This window comes from Nothoprocta perdicaria, unplaced genomic scaffold (genome assembly GCF_003342845.1).
Source record: "Nothoprocta perdicaria isolate Ctin4 unplaced genomic scaffold, notPer1 scaffold_20, whole genome shotgun sequence".
In the NCBI taxonomy this organism is placed as follows: Eukaryota; Metazoa; Chordata; class Aves; order Tinamiformes; family Tinamidae; genus Nothoprocta; species Nothoprocta perdicaria.
Window position 1 is genome coordinate 6,766,549 of NW_020455205.1, and position 10,763 is coordinate 6,777,311.

At 43.0% G+C, this 10,763-nt stretch overlaps 1 protein-coding gene across 1 annotated transcript; it reads right to left on the minus strand.

The window, feature by feature from the left end:
- Window positions 1–3,420: 3,420 nt before the first annotated feature.
- Window positions 3,421–9,533, minus strand: EXTL2 (exostosin like glycosyltransferase 2). The gene is made up of 4 exons (XM_026037954.1): window positions 9,463–9,533; window positions 7,880–8,307; window positions 6,435–6,505; window positions 3,421–5,995 (listed from the first exon to the last, which is right to left on the minus strand). Exons 1-4 carry the CDS (start codon window positions 9,465–9,467, stop codon window positions 5,504–5,506), a joined length of 996 nt encoding a protein of 331 aa, XP_025893739.1. The 5' UTR covers window positions 9,468–9,533; the 3' UTR covers window positions 3,421–5,503.
- Window positions 9,534–10,763: the final 1,230 nt, after the last annotated feature.

A 10,763-nucleotide genomic window follows, 5' to 3' on the forward strand; every position in this document is an offset into this window, starting at 1 on the left:
CCGCCGCCACCGCCGCCGCATGGGACCGACGGCGCGGAGCGGCAGGAGAGCGGCCGGGCGCCCGCGGGGACCTGCGCTCCGCCCCAGCGCGGAGCCGCCCCCGGGCGCTTAAAGCGGCAGCGGGCGGTTACCAGGCGCCCCGCGGCGCTCCGGCAACCACGTTACAGCCGCTTTGTTACACCCGGCCCGCGGCCCCGCCCTCCGCCTTGCCACGGGGCGGCCCGGAGCCGCCCGGCAGCGCCTCAGCGCCCGCCCCAGCGCCGCCCCCATCGCGGGGCTGCGCCCACGGAGCGACCAGGACCGGAGCCGATGCATCGYCGGGGCAGGCGCGACTGACGCGGCGGCCCAAACCGCCATGGCGGGAACGCCAGAGGCACCGTGCGCCGCGCCCGCTGCCTTAAAATGCGGCTGCCGGGGTCCCGCGGCGGCTCCGCACCGCCCTGCAGCCTGATGGACGTCGCGCCCCGCCAATCCCAGGTGGCCGTTGCATCCCGCTGGCCAATGAGCGGGCGGCGCTCGGTGCGGAGGCGGCAGCGCGCTGCGCGGGACAGCCGTTGGGGCCCCTGAGGCGGCGGAGCTCATTCCTCCCCCGAATGGCGGCTCCGGGGAGAGTCTGGCTAAAGGAAGAGGCGACAGCGCCGCTCCCGCCGCCCTCTGGCCGCTCTCCTCAGCCCTCAGCTCCCGCCCGTGTGGCGGCGCTCCCACGCTGCTCAAGCACAAGGCAAAGCAGCCAAGTACGGGGCTGTGCAGTTAAAAACACTAAAGTTTTTAAGCCCTTGCATCACAAATAGTGTCACGGCTAACGCAGGACATCAACGTTCTTGCACCCAGCAGCGCCTTGGTTTGGGCCAGGGRCTCCTCCGAAAAGTCAGTCAGGATGAGGCTCAGAGGCAGCTCGAGGGCTGCTCGGAGCCGCCTGCTTCACAAGGCGGATCACAGAGCGCCGGTKGCGGGAAAAGCACCGGCCTGCTGCGGGGCGCTGCGGCTTCGGAGGAGCCGCCGACACCGCGCTGCCCGGCCCCCTTAGCCAAGTACCAGTGCCGCACAGAGCAGCCTGGCCCCTTCTCACAAATGAAGAAGCAAAAGGCAGCGGAGAAGAGGTACTGCGATGAGAACAAAAAGGGTGCTGTTCTTTCCCATAGGGGAAAAAAAGGAAAAAAACAGAAACACCTTAAAAGATATGGTGATAAAAAATAACACACAGCTGTGAAGTCCACACTGTTACCACCATGCTTTCATAACATGCACCTGCCCTGGCCACAAGTTCATTTAATGAATTATGGGGTTCTGCTGGTGACGTTTTCAGTAAAACACTGGAAGAGTGTCCTAAGTACGAGGTAACCTGGAAAAGCTTACAAGTACACTTATGCTGGGGTACCAGAGATGCAACTCTCTCTACTGCCTTTGTATTTCTAACAGCCTTTTTTTTTTTTTTTTAATTAGTTTCAATAATTTATATCTACATTCTTATATTTTTCTCTTTGCCCCTTTTCCATACTCCAGAAGTAATATATTTCTCATRGGAACTATTCATTTGAGGTTACATTAAGGACACTTGGTGGTAATTTCTATTCCATGTAAGATGCTTACAAGACTGAATTTTCTGTAATAGCAAATGAAGTAAGGRTTGTTGGTGGCTATCTTCTTTACATGGAAATCAGTGATTCCTTTGAAAAAAAAATGCCTACATGGTGTTATYCTGTTTTCACTTGCATTCAACTCCTAATTAAATAAAGCACTCCATCCTTGAAGCAGAAATTATCCAAGCTTGGGGACTGCATATCRTGTATAGCTTCTTAATACTGTTATTTGTACTCAAACTTTCATTACAGGCCAACGTTATTCAAAGTTTTAGGTGGCATTTGTGTGAGCTGATATTTAGCTTTAGCTAAGGTATCTTGGGCAACAGAAGCAGGATAGTGGGCTATCCAGTGCCTAGGATCCTGCAATACATACACTTCTTTTTAAATTTCAAGCCTATGCTTTGTAAATTTGTCTCGTGACATGCATTTAGGAGACAAACATGAGTAGAAACTGAAGCCTGTCAGCCCTCCCTTGCAGGTTGCTTATGTGCCTTTGACAACATTTTAAATAGTTTTAATTGTCCATTAGTTCTCATTAGTAGTAGTTACAGCCTTTGTAAGCACAGAAAATAACCCTCTTTTTCCCCATAAAAATATCTACTACATATGCTTTATCAGTTTTAGCATTGTTTCTTACAGCTTTTAGTATAATTGATCTGGCAAAATTCACTTTATAAAATGCTAGCTTTAATACAGATACTTTTGCCTCATACTACTTTGTTATTACAATAAATTCTAATTACTAGTTTTAACATTTGGGGTTATATTAAATACTTAGGCTACAGTGACATCTTGTGGCTTTTTAACTTTAGTTTTGAACTTYAATCTTCTTGTCCTGTTGCATCATTTTAAGGCAATGTCCTTATTAATGACTTTCTGAGGCCAGCTTTGTGTTAAACTTGTATTACTTCTTGTTTATTCAACCCATTTTTCGATGTATGTGACTTTAGATATTTTTGAATCCTATATACTGGATGAACACTGATTCATATAGAACACTCAGTGTGGATGACGAATCCGTAGAGATTTCAAGTTACTGCTAAATGACACCTAGATAATGTCTTAGAATAAATCATCATGTGCATATTGTTTTCTCAAAAATATGAATTCTTATTAGAGTCCAGTAGAGTCAAAGAATCTTGAAACACTTTTATAACAATCAAGGAATAATTCCTAATTGATTTTTCTACAGTGAAATAAGTAATAGCTTGACTTCGAAGCTGTGGAAAATGAAACAGGCTCTAATGATTTTTTTTTTAAATGTTGCTRTTAAAAAGAAGCATCTAAATTAGCACTGAAGATCCTATTTAGTAGCCCTGTCTTTTGTACTGGTGATCTGCACCTGACATTAAAATATCTCTTAAAAATATGTATTTTACCTGTTACTTGAGACAATTTGTTATTCAGCTTCCAAATGGAATCCGTTATCCTACAAACCGAGGGCAAAGGTGTTACACRTAAGAAATCACTGACCTTAAACAAAACTTACTGACCAAACCCAAAACTCTCAGAAAACCCCACACAACTCCACTGCTACAAAAACAGAGGAGAAAAATAAATCCGTCCATTTCTAAACACAAGTTGAGTATCAGCAAGAACTGCAGTTTGACCTTTTAATCTTCCTTGATATCCAAACCTAACAGCTCAAGGCTGTGTTTTCTGAGGGCTTTGTGCCTGCCCTTTGTGGGCCTTGCTTAAGTTTAAGTGAATATACATGCCCACAAGTACCTGTTTTTTTATGYTTGTTTCTTTGATCTTAGTGCTGGTCATGAGAACATAATGTACATATTTAACACAGGAAAACTTACACAATAATCTGAAATACTCTGAAAATAAGTGCAAAACAAATCTATGTATTTTATTYGACAATGGTACAAATTAAGTTACCAGTATAATAAAAACTTGTTCTATTAATTCCTTGACAGATACAGAAAAGCAACGTCCCTTCCTCCCCCTCCCCGCAAAGAAAACCTACCTGAAATAAACAACCCAGGACTAAGATTTGGCTGAGATGACAATTCATGCCACATTTTTAAAGCAGGTAAACAACATCTGTGAATCTTCACAATTTTAGTTGATACTGCACAGAACAGAAATTACAAAAGACCAGTAAGTTAATGAAAGGCAATAAGGTACCATTAGGAAATTTGCATTTCTGAAGAGACCACAGATCTATTTGTATACTACGTATGTTTACATCACAATAATTGAAATCTACTTTTCACTATCACAACAAAATCTAGCAGCTTTTACACTACCATGTTAAGATTTTAACCGTTAAATCTTGCAATAGTACTAGGAAGACTTCACTGAATGTAGAACAAATCCTCCAATACTGAAAAAAACAAGGCAAGGCAAAATAGCCTCTCTTCTCATCAAGTTTAAACTCTGCAGCCAGAATCAGCCCAGTTGTAAAGAACTTACTACATTTTTCACATYGTCTTTTTGTTGAGCTAGCCTCTTAAAAAAATTATATACCATTTGTGTACTAGAAATAAGCTATTACTGATCGCTCATGGATTCCTTTGCACTGCTATTGAGAATTCATTAAAAGCCAATGCTAACATCTTCTGTAGATGCCAGACTTCATTCTACTCTGTGATCCAGCAAAATTACTGCCTTTGGTTCATTTCCTCTCCATACCACACAACAAATTCTGTAACTGCAATGAAAATGGTTTTTGCCTTATGTTAGCACAATGTTTCCAGATTAAAACCGAATCCCCCAAAAAGCTATTAATGATAACTCTATTTCCTGCTATAGATAAGGTCAAAGATTGAATGTAGTCAGGCCCTCCCTGACTCTACCTTAAAATACCTTTTATAATGTTTTATCCATTCACTGTACAGCAATTTAAATCCATTCTCACAGCCAGCAAAAGCAGAGATGAAAGGAACCATAAAGCAAAGCGAATATTTCACTGAAAGAAAAGTTTAAAAAAAAATAGTGGACCTATAATATTACAAAATATACACCCTGGACTAAATGTAAAACAGCTTACTCCTATATGGAATTGTAAACAAGACATTTTTAAAACTAGGCTCTTTCGGGCACATTTTGTAACACTGTACATGCAAAATACCAAAACAAAACTAAATACTAAAGGGAGTGTTAATAAGGAACATGATACCTAYTTGTTTTGGCAGCACATGTAAGAATCATATTTTATGTAATCATTTTTCTTACATTGCCAACAGCTAGGTTTTACCTTGCAACTGATAAGCATCATTTCAGCAACTCCAGAAAAAAAAGCAGCTGTATCAAAGAGATCATTATCCACTACCTTAGTGATCACACGTGTTGCAGGTGATGGTTTTAGGACTTAGATGGCTCAGGGCTGAGTGTGCTCCTTCTGGCTTGCTTTCATATCAGCTTCAGGGACTTCTCAGAATACAGAATAATACCTTACATACAAACTGCAAAGGRGGGGTTGTACAGGGGTCTAGAAGCCTGGCCAACAGCTTGCTGTAGCCCTTCTACAGGTTCATGGGGAACTGAGGAGAAAGGCGGGGAGGGAAAAGGAAGGAGATGTCTCAACATGCAAATATCAAAAATATGCCCAGACATCATGTCACTAGATACATATATTACAAAAAAAAAAAAATTATATATATATAATACATATAAAAGAAAGGTAAATCAAAACTCTTGCTACTGTGTAGGAGTGCATTTTTGTGTGCAAGTTTCTCAAGAACTGCCCTGTAACTAACTGTAAAAAGCTTCTTGTTTTTGTAAGGAACAAGGATGATTTTATTACACCTAAACATCAGCATAGAGTCTTCACAGAAAAAGGAATACATTAAAAAATGAAAAAGGTTATGAGTATGTATGATCAAAATGCAGTAACCTACACCTTACTCCTTGCACGTAGTACAATTCACAGAGTATTGTTTAATATCTGCCCTCTTAAGCAGATTAGCTTACATTTTATTCTTGTGATTGGCATAATTAGGAAAACCAAACTGAGAAATCATAATATTAGAATATTTTAAGGGCATGCCATCATAAATATTAACCAGCTTGTTCACACAGTAAGATCTCTGCAACAAATGCTCTGCTCTGTGCCACATTCCAGAATAGCCACTGTTAGTGTCTTTTTCTAAATTTCGTATATCAACAGGCTTTACAAACACTCCCGAAGACTTTCCAGTATTCTTTGCTACTAGAAAATTCATGGCAATATCATCACAATTCTGAGTTTCATCTATTAAGGCATAAACAGCTTCTGGCTGTTTCTGAAAGTCCTCTAGGTACCCACTGTGGAAAAATGCTGCACCAATGAGAACCATGGAGTACTGGTCGCCGTTTCCAGACCCAGGGCTTTGCAATTCAAAGCTGCCGTACGTGTATACACCCGAAGGAGTAGAAACGTGCTTCCTAGGAACAAATCCCACTATTTGCTCTGGAAATTGCTGAAAGAAAAAACAAGTTATCAAAATAATCAAAATAAATCAAAAATCTTGAAAGAGAAATCTTCCTTTTTTTTGATTGCCCACATACAATCTTCAGTAGGTAGAGAGAGAGAGAGAGAGAGAGAGAGAGAGAGATAAATATTTTGCAGCCTACTAATTGATTTAAACACATTAAATAATCAACAGCTTCAGTGTTCAGATGTAAGAATTTGAAAAACTGTAGAATTTGAAAGATTACAGACAAAACTTCCATGGAAGAAAGATTTTGCAATTTCTACTACTTAATACCTCATTTTAGTATTTAACTTTACAATTATAACATCAATAGCAATACACTTCAATACCACTGTTACGATACTACATTGCTTTTTAGAATTATAACTATTTATCTCAATTATATCTTGTAAATATTACCTGTGAAGGTTAAAAAAAAAATTACCTGCCAAACAGAGAAGGCAAAAGCAAGGTCATGGGCACTGACTAGAGTATCATCATCCATCATCAAAACAGCTGGAAGGAGCGAAGGAAAAGAAGTACTTGTCAGATGGCTCAATACCTGACTCCATTACACAGTACGTTGCTTGACARGTTAGCTGGAAACTTCGATAACCATTAGGTTGAATTGCAGAACTGAATCATAATTCCTTGAAAGTATACTGAGAAAAACACACTTAGACAGTAAAGTTAAAGCAAGGTTTCAGTTTCGTGATAACGGAAACCAAATGCAAATTTTAGATTTGCCAGGCTGCAACAAACTCATCTCAGGAAGTTCAGGTCACGTGTAGTATAGTTGGCAATTGTGTGATGGTAAACTCAGGTGGAAGGATGCCTGGCAAAAAAACTTAAAATTTCACTAACTTTAAGCCAGTCTACAATAAAAAAGTCAAATATCATTCTTCAGTGTTTGAGATTAGTTACATATAAGAATTTCCAGTACCAGATCTTACAAGATCTATTTACACTATTTACAAGACCTAAATAAACAAGCTTAATAAATTATGCAGAGCCATTCAATATAATTAACTACATCAGAAAGCATCTTTGTCCTAGATCTTAGGCAAAAGATCCAGTCAGCAAGAGGAGAAGGGAAGCTATTCTTAGATCAGAATTCCAGGTACAGACAGAATTTTAAGTTTATGGTCAGCATAATCATATTGAGGGCAACAAAACATTGGGAGAGTTGAAGTTTCTAGTGTCCTAGAAGGCCTGGGTTGAGTGGCATGGCGTGTCAGGCCGACGGCACYGACAGGGAAGCATTACTTTAACTCATCAGAATTAAGGCCAAGTCTGTAATGCCTGGGTGTTTTGTTCACCTGAAACAAGTAGGACTTATGGCTGTGCTTCTCCTGGAAAAAGCTTAGCAAGAAATTTACATGTACTGCCCAAAGACTGGAGAAAACTCCTGACAGGATTTAAGTTAGAAAGCCAAATGCCTGGAGAAAGGACTTTCTCTGGAAAGAAGGGCATTCTTGTGGACCTTGTCTTAAAGTTTATGGACTAAATCAAATCTTTACAAAATTAGCAGTGACTGGACACATACATGGAGTTTTAATTCCAGTTCACACTGCAAGGTGAAGAGAGGCTAAACTACCTATATTTACATAAAAGCGGGCACAGCTGCAACTGCCTGGGAAATATATTTAGCAATCCTCTTTCCTGCCATACACTTTTACTGTCAGGCTGTAGTCACCTCTTGGGTGCTATGCATTTATGGGCTGTTACCGTAACAAAGATTTCTTTTATATATGTATATGGTTGAATACCTCTTTGGCCTGTTGAACCTATGKTTTTTTTTCCCCCCCATAATATACCTCAAACCATCTCTCTTTCAGTACATAGACTTTAAGTGTGAAAATACTAGTAACAACATAAGCTGTTCATTACCTTTTGTTTCCAGCTCAGGAAAATTCTGGAGTCGGTTCCTCATGCGATTTAGTGCTTGAACTTTGAAGACAACCGGGACGGGATGAGGTCCCAGGGAATTCCATGTGTCCTCTGGTACCTTCTCACCAACGTTGTTCCACACAACAATTACCTTGTGCAGATGTGGAATGGCTTGGTAGTGATTTAACAGTTTTAGCAGCAAGTCAGTCCTGTTGTAAGTCTGCATAATCAGAGTAAATGCATCCAAGGCAGGCTGGCTCGGGGCTTTTGGCTCCCTTTTCAAATTGGGCATTTTGTCATCTTTGATGCTGGGCAGCAAAGCTGTCAAAGCCCCTGCTACGAGGAGTAAGACGATGATCACCACAGAAGTGAAGCGAAGCAGGCGGATTCCCATAACTCTCCCCGGAAGCTTACAGAAGTGAAAATACCTTGAAAACAAGAGAGGAAAAATTATCGGTCCCATGTATGTTTACCCTTCCTCAAAACTCCCACAGTAGTAAGTAGATTTTTAAGTAAGTGAGTGAATAAATAAGAAGGATTTTTAGGACTTGGGCTAGTTGCTATCAGTTATCARGAGATATTTCTGGTACCCTGTTTCTAGTGTTCATTTGATTTTCACACCCACAATTATTTTGATTAACTTTGAATTTCACTGTTCTGTAAAAAGAAATCTAGAATTGTCCTTTAATTCTAAATTGTGTATCATCTTTTTTCCATCTTCTCAATACTGCATTTTTAACTAAACATTTACATCCTTCACCAAGCACATTTTGCTGAAATTAGGRAACAAAACTGTACAGAGCCTAACTTCAGTATTTTCAGCATTACAGAGCTCTGTCTGAGCTCGARCTTTGTTCCTGCTCTAAAAACAAAAGGGAGAGAGGGTCGCTCCCTCCTCAGGAGCTGTGGTAGAAAAGAGGGAGTAAAATGCTCCTACTCTTTTCCACTGCTCAGGCTCCACATACAGAAGGAAAAATCTCAATAATTGGTTTGCTGGACATTTTGTCAACCATTTCTGTATCTGCCTGCTGATGCCTACTAAACGTGGAAAATACTATCCTGATAAATGCTGTAACATGAGGTTAAGGGCCATATATCAGCTGATTCAGCATCGCTCTCAGCACAAAGAGGGAGGTTTTGGATCCTCACCGTTTTGGGCCCAAGTAGCAGCCCTCACAAAGGCAGTGCTGGCAGCTGTGACCCACCTAGGTAGAGTTATCAGTTCTTTAGAGCTCCACAAATTGTAAACTTAACAGCATCCAACAGTCATTGCTTAGCTTAGTTTTCTCTTCAATGATGCATAATATGCATTTGTTCCTCACCATTTCTCCCAAGATCAGGATGAATCAGATACAAGATCAAAATTGAAAGCTTACTCAAAACTGTAAGCTTACTCATCAACAAACATTATTCATGCCACWCCATCACTGCATTTTAGGGTTTCAGTAGGAAATTCTGCTTAAATTAAGTGATCCAGGCCAGTCTCATTAATTACAATTCTTGAGCAAGTGCTTGAGCTTTTCATTATTCACAGTGCATATACCTTGCTTGAAAATACAAATGTAAATTAGTCTAAAACTTACCTCATTGTTGCCAGGCACGACTGCTTTTCCTCGCTTTGCTTTGCAAAGAGGCAGTTTTTTGTGATATTTTAATCTGCYGGGAATCAAATGGACTTTATTACTGAGGATGAACAGTTATCCAGCAGAGTGCCGAGCAGCCTCCCACAGATGCCCATTCTTCCCCGTCCCTAGCAGACGTAGGTGTCCTTGGCAATCATCCCGTCCTGCTCCCTCTTGCCCCTTTGATAAACTGTCCCTGTCTTTCAATAAACTGTCCAGAAATTGGTTATTAGTCTGTTATTTCTCATTAAATTGTATTTTGCGTGTTCCATCCTTRGGGTCAACTACTGAGACAAGCAGGTCTCCAGAAGCTCAATCCAAGTGCCCTTGGCACCACTAAAATACTGGCCATCAGAACAAACAAGCAGTCTCCGTAACAATTCCTTCCCTGTCAAACTCTCCATCTACCAAGTTTTCCAATGGCATTAGAGGCATTTTTTTATTTTTGATTTTTCCTACCTGGTCTGCCACTGAGGCAAAAAGGCTGGAAATGAGAGCATAAGCACAGAAGGTAGAGGCATAAGACAGAAACCCAAGTAACCCAGGTGTGCACAGTTTCCTAGGTTGCCATACGGATTTCTATTCTTTAAATATTCCCTTTCTTCATTCAACTAGCTTTATTTTTGATTTAAGAATGGACCTGTGAAAAAGCAGAGAGCAAACCCTTGAATTTAACAGTTTATATGACAAATCTCCTAGCAGCGCTCTGGTCAGGTTACATAAGCCGCACGCTGGAACCCGCAGGCCCCAGCTCTGCTCCCCGAGGTGCGAGGCCTCGGCGGGGCCTGCGAGCTCGGCCGCCCCGGGGCCCGGCCGCGGCCTCCGGGCGAGCCGGGGCCGCCCTGACACCCCCAGCGCGGCGGCACCTTTCACGTGGCGCTGAGGACGGGGGCAGAGCCGCCGGGGACCCGCCGGGGCCGGACACGGCGCTGCCGCCGGGGCTCCCCGCCGCCCTACCGCGGCCCCCAGCGCGGCGCCCGCTGCCCACGCCGAGCGCTCGCTCGGGGCAGCTCGACGCGAAGCGGCGCCGCCAGCGCGGCCTCCCGGTGCCGCGCGCCCCGCAGAGCCCCCGCCGCCGGCGGCAGCTCCCCTTCCGTAACCGCCAGTGCGGCCTCCCGGTGCCGCGCGCCCCGCAGAGCCCCCGCCGCCGGCGGCAGCTCCCCTTCCGTAACCGAGACGGCCCCGGGGGGCGCGCGGCGCTCACCGGCTGCGGGGCCTCGGGCCGGCCCGGGAGAGGCGGAGCGGCCCCGGCCGGGCCCCGC

What these genes read in the sequence shown, in the direction of transcription:
- EXTL2 (XM_026037954.1), bottom strand. An exon ending in TCCTGAGCTGGAAACAAAAG is followed by an intron (nt 6,506 to 7,879) that starts GTAATGAACAGC and finishes CGCTCCTTCCAG; the next exon opens with CTGTTTTGATGATGGATGAT. An exon ending in TTGCCTTCTCTGTTTGGCAG is followed by an intron (nt 5,996 to 6,434) that starts GTAATTTTTTTT and finishes TTTTTCTTTCAG; the next exon opens with CAATTTCCAGAGCAAATAGT.